Source organism: Cynara cardunculus (genome assembly GCF_001531365.2).
Source record: "Cynara cardunculus var. scolymus isolate 2C chromosome LG 10, CcrdV1, whole genome shotgun sequence".
Lineage (NCBI taxonomy): Eukaryota > Viridiplantae > Streptophyta > Magnoliopsida > Asterales > Asteraceae > Cynara > Cynara cardunculus.
Window position 1 is genome coordinate 22,534,879 of NC_037537.1, and position 11,618 is coordinate 22,546,496.

General features: G+C 35.3%; 1 protein-coding gene across 1 annotated transcript; it reads left to right on the forward strand.

Annotated features, from left to right (window-relative positions):
- The first annotated feature begins 5,469 nt into the window (after window positions 1–5,469).
- On the forward strand, window positions 5,470–8,818 carry LOC112518874 (pumilio homolog 12). The gene is made up of 5 exons (XM_025126658.1): window positions 5,470–6,482; window positions 6,826–6,988; window positions 7,773–7,936; window positions 8,005–8,263; window positions 8,711–8,818. Exons 1-5 carry the CDS (start codon window positions 5,470–5,472, stop codon window positions 8,816–8,818), a joined length of 1,707 nt encoding a protein of 568 aa, XP_024982426.1.
- Window positions 8,819–11,618: the final 2,800 nt, after the last annotated feature.

Sequence of the window (11,618 nt, forward strand, 5' to 3'; positions counted from 1 at the left end):
AAAATAATAAAAACAATAAATAAAATAATAACATAAAGTATATAAGAACCCAGATTTCTATTTAAACACCTTTGTTCTAATAGGAAATTGTGATTGGACAAAAATTTATGTCCTACCGTGTAGGTTATTATAAAAACCTAAGAAAAACCTTAACAGGAACTTTTAAACCATCGTATTTATTTAACATTAACTTTTATATGTCTTTATAAATCAATCAATCTTATTTATATCAAGTAATAGAATGATATATTTATTTATTTTGAGCATTAACGATTTGTTGTTAATAAGTAGTAGTGATGGCCAAACCGGCCCGGTTCGAGACCATCGGGACGGGCCACAGACCGGCCCGGCCCGGAACCGATAAGGACCGGTTATATGACCGAAATCTATGACCGGTTATGGATTTGTGGTGTTTCGCAGGCCCGGGACCGGTTATAGGCTCGTCGCGTCCCGACCCAATTTTAAAAAATGTAGTTATTTTTTTTAAATGTAGCCCCTTTTTTTTAGCTTTTTTTTGTATTTTTTACTTTTTAAACACTATATATAAGTGTTTTGGTTGAGAGATTTACATACCAAGTTCTCGATTTGCAAAAAAAACAAAAAAACGTTCACAATTATCGGTTTTTCGTTATATTTTGTAAAACAATGTAATTTTAATTATAATAAAACGTATTTTTAAAGTGTATTTGAGTGACACAATTACAAATTTTATAATGTATTAAAAATATATATCATTAAAAAAATAAAAAAATATTTTTAATGACCGGGATCGGCGGCCCATAACCGGTTACAAGAAATCTTGACTGGGCTCAACTTTTTCAACTGGGACTGGGTATGACCGGTTATGAGAAATCTTGGGCCCGTCCCGGCCCGGCCTAACCCGACCCGAGACCGGTTTTTGACCATCACTAATAAGTAGTATTAAAAAATTATAAGTTATTGTTTATTAATTAATAGTATCTAGTATCTATATAAAAGAGGATCAGATGGAGATGACGTGTCATGTTGGTGTTGTAGGTAGTGATCATAGAATATTTCTCATTTTTTTTACGAAAATATGTTAAAAGACTTTTATATTCCACAAATTATGTAATTCATTAGGAGCCTGTCAGGCAGTGTTTTTAGTAATTTCCCTTGTTCGACGATCCACGTTCTCCCTTTACATTGCCACATATCTCTTTCCAACCACCAAAAACCTTTCCTTCTCCTACCACTAATGTCGTTGTCATAACGTATAGTCGGTCGGTGAGAAAGGAGTTGGTTACTGGCGTTACTATTAACTGAGGTAGGCCTGGGTGATGTTGATGAGGGAACCCGTAATGGTGATGGAGTAAGTAGGAGGTCGAGGGTGCCGGTATCGTCGACTGTGAGTAGGTCAAGGTTTGAAGTGACCATCGACAGCAGCATTAGGGTCTTGCTGATCTCTTAAACACTTAATTGTGGGAAAGGTTCTTGCTGATCTTTTAAAAAACTTCAGTAGTTTGTGTTTTTTTTTAATTTTTCTAGAGCTATTTCTTTATTAGAAGCTATGAATATACGTTGTTTTGGTTGTATTTTTTCAACATATGAACCCGTTAGATTTGTTAAATAATATATACATTATTACACTAATTGAAACTATTAAGAGATCAAGATTGGGAGAGTTTATGATTTTTAATTAATGTTACAAATATTTTCTAATGTTTTAATTAATCATGAAAAAAGAGAACATGTAAAAAAAGGACTTGATTTGGATGCATGTGACAAGATAATTCATAAGATAAGTTTTTTTAAGGTTATATTTGGTAAATTAATTAAAATGTATATAAGATCTCTTCTTTTTTTTTTTTAATCATAACTTTTTTTTTTGATCGAAACTGAGATTTCAGATCATGTAAAACCAGTATGTTTTCGTGAGACTACTTTTTTACACTTGAAACTTTACAACAAAACGCTGTGAAAATTCAACTTTTCTTTTTTACATTCATAGCGTTTTGTTGTGAAGTTTCAAGTGTAAAAAAGTGGTCTTATGGGTCTCACGAAAAGATATTGGTCTCAAGTGATCCCAATCCTCGAAACTCAACCACACACACATAAACACACACCTACGCACTTGAGATCATGTGAGACCGACTTATTGTATATTCATAGGGTTTTGCCATGAAGATTAAATGTTATTTTATGGTCTTTTGGGTCTCAAGTAAACATGTTGGTACTAATTGCATAATATATCTAAGGAATATGGTGTATAAGAGTGATCAAATGCAAACCACCATCATCCGTCGATTTCAATGTTTAATCTTATGAAATTTTTTCATGAATTTGTTTAATCTTATAAAATTGTTTCATAAAATACTATTTTTGATGAAGTTGTTTCATATATGGTTATGAAATTTTAATGAAACTGTTTCATGTATTTCTTTAAAATTAATATAATAAACATGATAACATCCATGATTAATACCCTCCACAATAAAAATGATTAATCAACCTCTCATAATTACAAAAAAAATGAACAAAATGAAAATATATGATTGGTTGAATGTGGTTTGTACGATTTATTCAAATAACGTGGTTTCAAAGTAAACTCTATCTCTCTTTCTCTCTCTCTCTCTCTCTCTCTCTCTATATATATATATATATATATATACATACATACATATGTTCGACAATTAAACTCACGTACATTTCTTATCTTTAGTGAAACTTGAACCCTTTATGGATACTGAATTATATTGGTAAATCGAATATTGTTGGACCAATAACCTTTTTACTAGTAACCTAGTTGTTCGTTAGTAACACAACTATTAGCTGATAAGTTAAATGATAACGTATATTGATCCAAAAATATGTCAAAAATTAATTGAAAAAAATATAAGGGGCGTATTTGGAAAAAAAATCGAACCTTGCAGCACATTGAAACGCTATTTGAAGTTACGTTACAGAAAATTAGCTTATGATGATTCAAACACATTTCAATAAGGTTAAAAAATAATTTAGTTTATGGTTGTCAAATATGGCTTTAAGAGAATCCCCAACAGTTTTTCCATGATGTATCCAAAATACAGAAGTAAAAAGCCAAAATTTTCAAAAAAAATTATGTTCCAACTCCAAAAAGTTTCCTATTTTGAAGATTACAACATTAATCATATTATCAAAATAGAGTCAACTTCATATGAGAACAGTAACAAAATAGAAGAATAAAAAAGCAGTCGAATCATATATGATTTACACTAAAATCATGTGTAAAATCACATAGTGATTCACGAGACGCGTGCACATCTTCACGTTATGCTTTGAGCGTTTTCATGGTCTTTTATTATGTAAAGAAAAACAACTCTAAAATTTCTATTTTTTATTTAGAGATGAGTTAATTGAACCTCTACATACTGCTGCATAGGAGTGTTCATGGGTTGTATTGATCAGGTTGAAGACATTTGAACAACCTAACTCAATGCTTACGGTTTGAAAAATCTTTAACCCAACCAAACCTAAACCAAAGTGCAACCCAATCCAACCCAAACTGTACGGGTTGATACTTTGGTACATTAAAATATTTTTCTAACCTTAAATATGTTATTTCTCTACTCATAATCTCTTTTCCATTATCAACCATTTGATACCACTTATCCATAGTTCTTACGTATATCATATTCAATTAATTTTCTCAATTTACATATATATGTTCACAGTTACTGAACATATATACGAATGAGTTATATAGATATGTGAATAAATTGAAAATATGTATATATGAAAATGTACGTGATAGTATAACTGTCTAATGTGTATATTAATAGAAATTCAACAATCATATTAAATCCAGGAAATAAAATGATATCGGGTTCATCCGGTTTGGGTTGGGTTCAAACAATAACCCAATATCAACCCAATACTTACAGTTTGAAAATTGTACAACTCGATTAGACATCGGTTGCTTCGGGTTGAGTTATTTAGCCTTGGGTTGGATTGGGTTGGTCGGGTTTTTGAGCACCCCCTATTACTGCGGTAATGGTATATACGCCATTTTTATGTTAAAATCAGGTTAAATCATGAATTAGGTTTTGATGTTAATGTGTGTGAGACGAAAATTTTAGTAGGCAAGGGTTCATTTAGCAAATATATAGCAGTACATTTATTCTAATCCGTTGTTAATTGCATCATTATCTACCAATTTTCTCTTCACATATCAATATCAAGACTTACTTTTTTACATTTTCAATACATGATTTGACTTAATTTTGACGTAAAAAAGATACATATAACATTATCATTTATTTAAAGAATTTTTTAAAAAAGCATAATGAAATTATTAACATTGTAACAAAATAAAAAAGGGGGAAAAAGTGGGAAGAGATGCATGGGATGGGTAAGCATGTATGATTGCATTTGCTCTGTTTTTGTGTATTCACCCATCATATCATATGCGATGCCATTTTCCATGGCCCCCATTGCTCTCTTCACTCCTACCACCTAGCCTTAGATTACTCCATCATTACGCCGCCTCTACCACCACACTCCCATCACCATCCACCACCGTCAACCACCGCCAAATCCACCAATCTCTTCTGTTTTCCCCCCTTTTCCATCTCACTCAACAAATCATCACTGGTATGTCTTCTTTTCATCAGATCAATCTCATCTCTGGTTTTCTCGTTCTGGGGTTTGCCTCTTCTTTATCGAATTTCTTGCAAAAGATTTGATCTTTTTGATGGTTCTTTCTTTCTTCATGATTATGGTTTTCTGGGGTTTCATGAAATTATTGATCCATATGAAATGCTGTACATTTTACGTGCAATCTGATTTGTTTTATATTGTTTGCGTTTAAACAATGTGGTTTCTGTATTGGTTTTCATAGGTTCTTTTCGTTTTGTGGGTACTGTTTTATACTGTCATTTCATGGGTCTGTGTCAAATTTGGGTCAGAGGTCAGGATTGTGGATGTCTGATTATGCTTTCGAATCAGATATATTGGATTTGTTTAGTTTGGTTTTTGTTTTCTTACGAGGTTAAGAAATGATAGATGAATCTATTTGTTTGATGTAACGATGAAACACTGAGAATGGAAAAACAAGAAAAACAAATGGGCTTTGTTGTATGTATACCTGTTTATATCAAAAATCATGTTAAATCATACATTGAATAAAAAGTAAGTCTTAAATTAGATATATGTGAACAAAAAAGTAATAGATAGATTTTGTATTTAACAAGTAATAGGTCTGCAGTTAATGTTCCCCAGGTTCTTATGACAGTAATTGCATCACTCGTATAAGTGCTTGTTACAAGTGCTTATTTATAAGAGTCAACATTATAATTTACCTTGATACATAAAACGTATTGAATGCAACAATTTATCGGATATGCACTTACCTGGGTAAGGGGTCATTTTCACTTACTGGGTAAGACTGTGTCTTTCTCTCTTACGTATTTGAAAAACTGTGTTCTTTGATCATCTTTATCGTTTACCAGAGCTACCAACATTTGGTGTAAAATGCCGGAGAGAGTTCATGAACTGGAATTCGATGAATTTGATAAGCTTCTTGGCGAGATACCTCGAGCTACTGTGACCCCAAACACCGAAGAATTTGGAGTCTTTGGATCTTCCAAGAACCCGAAAAACCTCTATGCAACTCCTGAAAATGGTACGTTTCTTGATACCTTCAGTGACGAAAAACTGTCTGTGAGAAGGGTTCAGTTTATCGAAGGGAATCTTCTGAACGATCAATCATTAGAATCTGTTTTTCAAGATTTGAGCATCAAAGATAGGCCGATTCTGCTATCTCCAACCCCATCTTTGGTTAGTTCTTCCACACCCTTCAATGGGGTTGATTTCAATGGTCAAGAACTCGTAGCGATTCCTATGATCCCGAATCAACAACAGCTGTTCTTCGATGCTCAGTCGTACTTCCATCCTTCGCAACCAAAATCCGAGTCCCATATAACTTGGAGGAATCTTGAAAACGAACGTCACTATCATCCCATGCAAATGCACCAGTTCTGCAAGAGTTCGCACTTGGAAAGCCAGCCTAGGCCGGTGCAACAAGCTGCACCTTCGTTAACTCAGTTCATGAGCCATGGTATGCATGGTTCGAACCAAAAGGTTCCTGAAAAGATACTCACACGGTCACACGGGATGAACTCTCTTGGGTCTCTAAAGTTCGGTAGCTTTGAACGAAAAGACCCGGTTTCAAGTGGCGTGAACGTGAAGCAACAGCCTTTGCAGAAATCTGCGGATGACTTTGGGGAGAGAGTGTACATCATGGCGAAAGATCAACAGGGATGTCGTTTATTGCAGAAGAAGTTCGCTGAAGGGACACGTGAAGATCTCGAGAACATTTTTCGGGATGTCATATTGCACGTTGTCGAGCTCATGACTGACCCTTTCGGAAACTATCTTGTTCAGAAGCTGCTTGAAGTGTGCGATAAGCACCAACATATGCAGATCCTTCGTGTTATCACTAGAAAGCCTGGAGATCTTGTTAGGATTTCGTGTGATATGCACGGGTATGCTTTCGTTGCCCTCGTGAATAAGTATCTAAAGACGTTACAATAAGTTGTTATGGAGTTAGTCTGACCTAACAAGTTCTATCGACAAAGTTGGGCAACCTAATGTAAGACATTTTGCAAAAGTATCTTATTAAAAGGTTAATAGGACGTTATATTTTCTTTGTCTTATTAGATTGCCTAACTTGGTCTATAAGAGCTTATTGTAACATCTTTAGATAGTACGCACATCTCATGGTCAGTAAACTACTTATTAGGACACCTGGGGGTAGTAAAAGACCTATTTTGTTGTAGTCATTTTGTGATTATCATGTCGACAAACGATCTGTTTTCTTGTATGCAGGACTCGTGCTGTTCAGAAGGTCGTTGAAACTCTCAAAACTCGTGAGCAATGTTCGATGGTTGTTTCCGCACTGAAGCCCGGGATCATTGTCTTGATGAAGAACATGAATGGCAATCATGTCGCACAACGGTTCCTGCAGTACCTAAAACCCGAATTCAATGAGGTAACAAACAATGAATCTTTATATCCACACACAAACATATATGTGTATATGTATATAGGCAAAAGACCGTGTAACAAAGGAAGTTATGATGAGAAGCGTAAGCAGAAATTTGAACTCTTGATCACTTTTAATCTCATTCCTATCCATGAATTACGCTTTAGAAGAGAATTGATTCCGGAGCATCTTGTTGCACCTCATTAGTGTTGACATTCAATTATGATTGGTATAAAGGTGGAGATCCTTTCTTACGCTTCTCACCGTAACCCAACCCTATGTATAAATATGTACAGATTCAAACGAGAACAAAGTCAAAATAAGAGGCATGAGAATTCCTGTGTCACATGTGATTTTGGACTAAAAATCATATGTGATTTAGGTTCGGTCAAAGCTCTTAGCTCACTGGGCCAAGCATGCACACTCATGCTCTTGCGATGACCCAACCTGAATCACATGTGATTTTTAAGCCCATAATCACATGCGATTTTAGTCTAGAATCACATGTGATTTATAATCTAGAATCACATGTGATACAAGCATTCTCGTGTGCTCTAATTTTGACCATGTTCTCGTTTGAACCTCCCTCTATATATGTAGATATATATAATAGAACATTCGTGTATATCTATGTTACAGTTTATTACCAAAGGGTAATTGGTCCATCGGGATCTGAGTTACCGGTATAACCCATATTTCCCGGAGGTCGGGGGTTCAAACATCACCGAAGTTGAGAAGTGTGCGTGAGTATTTGCCGTATATAAATATTATTTACTTCAAAACGTTACAGTTTATTTTTGAAGCTGCGACTGTGAAATGCATAGAACTGGCAACAGACCGGCACGGTTGTTGTGTGCTTCAGAAATGTCTGAGTCATTCAGATGGAGAACCAAGAAGGCGTCTGGTTCGTGAGATCACTTCAAACGCGCTAATCCTTTCACAAGATCCATACGGGTACCCTCGATTACCCTTCTTTTGTTAGTGATTCCAATTTCGTGCTGTATTTATTTATACATTTTCAGGAATTATGTTGTACAATATGTTTTCGAGCTTCAAGTTCCATGGGCAACCGCTGCCATTCTTGATCAACTGGAGGGTAACTGCGGTGACCTTGCGATGCAAAAATACAGCAGTAACGTCGTTGAAAAATGCCTAAAATACGCACGAGAAGAGCGTCGTATTTGTATCATAAACGAGCTGATGAATAATCCCCGTTTAGATCAAATCATGCAGGATCCTTACGGAAACTACGTTATCCAAGCAGCACTTCGTTCTTCAAAGGTCCATATGTTTTTCAATACGTACTCGGCTTTTTGTTGCAACAAACCATCGTTCCAAAACGACATTTTAGTTTACAATAATGAACAATTCCCTTGAGACGTAACACAGTTAGTTCCGAAGTGATATACTTGCAGTGTAGGGTTATAATTCCTTCGGGGAGTGGACTCCTTGTGGGCCCAAGGCTCTTAAATCAGCCACCTAGCGCGTGATTTGCCTCTCGATGCTCTTGGGGCGAGACAGAGTGTGCCCACTCGGGGGTTGCTGTTTACAAATCCTTTCGCACTTTCGGTACACTTTCAGTACAAAATTGCTTATTCTTACAAATTGTAGCCTTTTTTTTGAATTTTCGCGAGAACGATGTTCTATTGCAATGAAAAAACAAGTACACGATATTTTACGTGTATGCATACACATATATACGTATATATATTTACTTGTCTCATCCAGGGAGCTCTACGTGAGGCACTGGTCGAGGCAATAAAACCCCACGTTCCCGCGCTACGCACGAGCCCGTACGGCAAAAAGGTTTTGTCGAGTAACGGCCTAAAAAAATAAGCATGGTGTGGTAAGACCGTCAAATATTTATTTACAGTTCCGTTTATTTTGATCATTTAACATTTTCATTTCAGGGGACCCGTTTGTACGTCGTGACAAGAAACGAAGACGTCGTTATGTATTTTATTTCATTCACGGGACCTATGAAACGAATAACAAATAACAAAAAGTGGTATAAACGTATGGAAGTTGAATCTCGTACAGTTTTCTTTGCAGGTTCAAGATTCCGTTTCTAGTTGCTATAAGACGATCGTTTGTTTTTGGAGGTGTTCGTATAGTTAAGTTCTAACCGTAACAAAGGTTTTGCCAGAGGAATCCCACGAGTCCGTGGACGACTCTGTGTTTCGCATTTGAATTATGAGTAGAAATAAAGATTTTGAAAGCTTCCATTAGCCGGTAAGTCAGGATTAAGTTGCTCGTTTTGCCGAATTATGGTCTGGGCGAGTTCTTGACATCGGAAGGGTTTGGCGGTCCGTCGTGTTGGTTCGTTGTTCAACCGGAAGTAGCGGTCGAGGTTTTTATTATTGTGCAAATGTGGATAATTTGGCGAAGTCGTGTATGTAGGGCGGACCTATGTAAGTCGATGTGCTCGCTTCGAGCACACGCTTGGGATTTCTTTTATTTGTCGTGATTTCTGTAAAACGATAAAACTATTAGGTTTTTCGAATAATATTCGAAATTGAATTCAGGGTGTTAGTTTACGATTTTGAAAGCTTTCGACTCGCTTGATTGTGTATTTTATATTTTATATGCACGATGTGGTTTTCATTGACGAAAATTGCAGTGTGTTTGGGTCTAATCGTACAAGTTTCACGACCATCATGGAAAAATAAATCACATCTCTCACGGTGGGGGTCTAATCGTAGTAAAACGGTACAGGTCTCATGGTGGATCATGAGAAAAGTAAATCACGTCTCTTAGGGACGGGTGGATGGCATTTGTAGTCGAATATCAAAACATTTATTCATTCTGTAAGAATGTCCATCTCTTTACCTGCTACGCCATAGGGCATATAGAAGAAAACATGTTCTCAATAAAACACCGTGCGTCATGATAAATCTTGCAATATTTTAAGGCGTTATTTGACTTTTAATTATTATTTTTTTTTATAAAAAATTGTCTTTTAAGAAAAAGTCCATGTAATTATGGAAGGATAAATTGCATGAAAAAATAACGTATTTTAACTTGATTCTTATTTCGGGTGACGTAATTTCATAACTTCCATTTTGGTACCCAAGATATAAAATTTTAAACATTTAAGTATCCGGGTAATCGGTTTAAGCATTGATCGGTTACTATGCCGATGTGGTATCCAACTTGTAACACCCCAGAATCACATTTGCATATAAACATATATTTTCATATATCAAGAAATATAATTTACACAACTGGTCCCACTATTTACAGGTGCTACATTACAAAGTAGCTACCAAATTTTTCCACAAAATTACTATACATAACTTGTATACATAACATGCATTCCAAAAATTGAAGATAACACATCGTTCCATGCAAACAAATATAACTCTTCACAGTTTCCCTTTTTTTCTTTTCCTTTGGTTGTGGCCTACCTGTAATGCACATTTTCAAAAACACCAAAATGAGGGTTAGACCTCAAGGTCTAGTGAGACTTTCCTTTTTGTTTGCAATTATAAGGTGAATAATCACCAAAACACATTTTATTTATGTTAGTAACAAACCTTTTTTGTCGAATCAAAATGATGAGACATAATCCAATTATTGCATCAAATAGCTCATTTAACATATTCTGACAAAACTCATCGCATCATATAGATGAAAATATAAATTTCTTGTATCACATAGGTGAGACAACTCCATTTCCTCGCAACACACTGGTGCGAGGATCTCATCTCATTGCATCACATGGATGCGATAAACCAACTTGTCGCATCATACTGGTGCGACAAACATAACTCCTCGCATCACAAGGATGCGAAAACAACTATTTATCGCATCAATAGGATGCGATAACTCCAACTCCAAGTCATCGCATCATAAGGATGCGACAACAATTAACAGTTTGATCAAAAACCCAGATTTTATATTCCACTGATTATGTCACTCTTATCCTACTATACACCACTCCTTGATATATCACTCTTATCGTATTATACACATCTACTTGATATGTCACCCTTATAACCAAAATACACCTCCCATTGATATGCCAACCTTATAACCAAAATACACATCTTATTGATATGTCATCCTTATTCCAAACACATGATATAAACATATCAAAATCCGACAAATTATGCTAATTAAAGTATCAAAACAGGTTTATGTCATCCTCACATAAAGAACCATTCGATTCTAAATTTCAATACCAAATAAAGAAAGTTTGTAAAACAACTCACCTTATTAATCACAAAGAAATGAAGATGAGATGATGAAAATCACAGTAACTATCCAGAACAAAGATTCACAGAACTCAACTTCTACTTGCTTCCTCTTTTGGTTTATGTTTTCACTCGAACATAAGAGAACACAGAAAATTTTCTTTCTTTCCTTTTTTAACAATCCCTATGAGATATACATAATATCTCATAAAACAATTATAAACCATAAGTGACGGTGGGATTTTTAAGAGGAATTAAACACATAACCAAGTCAACCCCCTTTAACTTACCACCATAGTTCAAGACCCCCCCGAACTTTATAACCGAATAACCGGTTATCACAACAACTCAGTATTATTTACTGTAGCATTCGGATAATGCTTCAACCGGTTACCCGGATACTTAAATATTTAAAACTTTACATCTTAGATACCAAAATG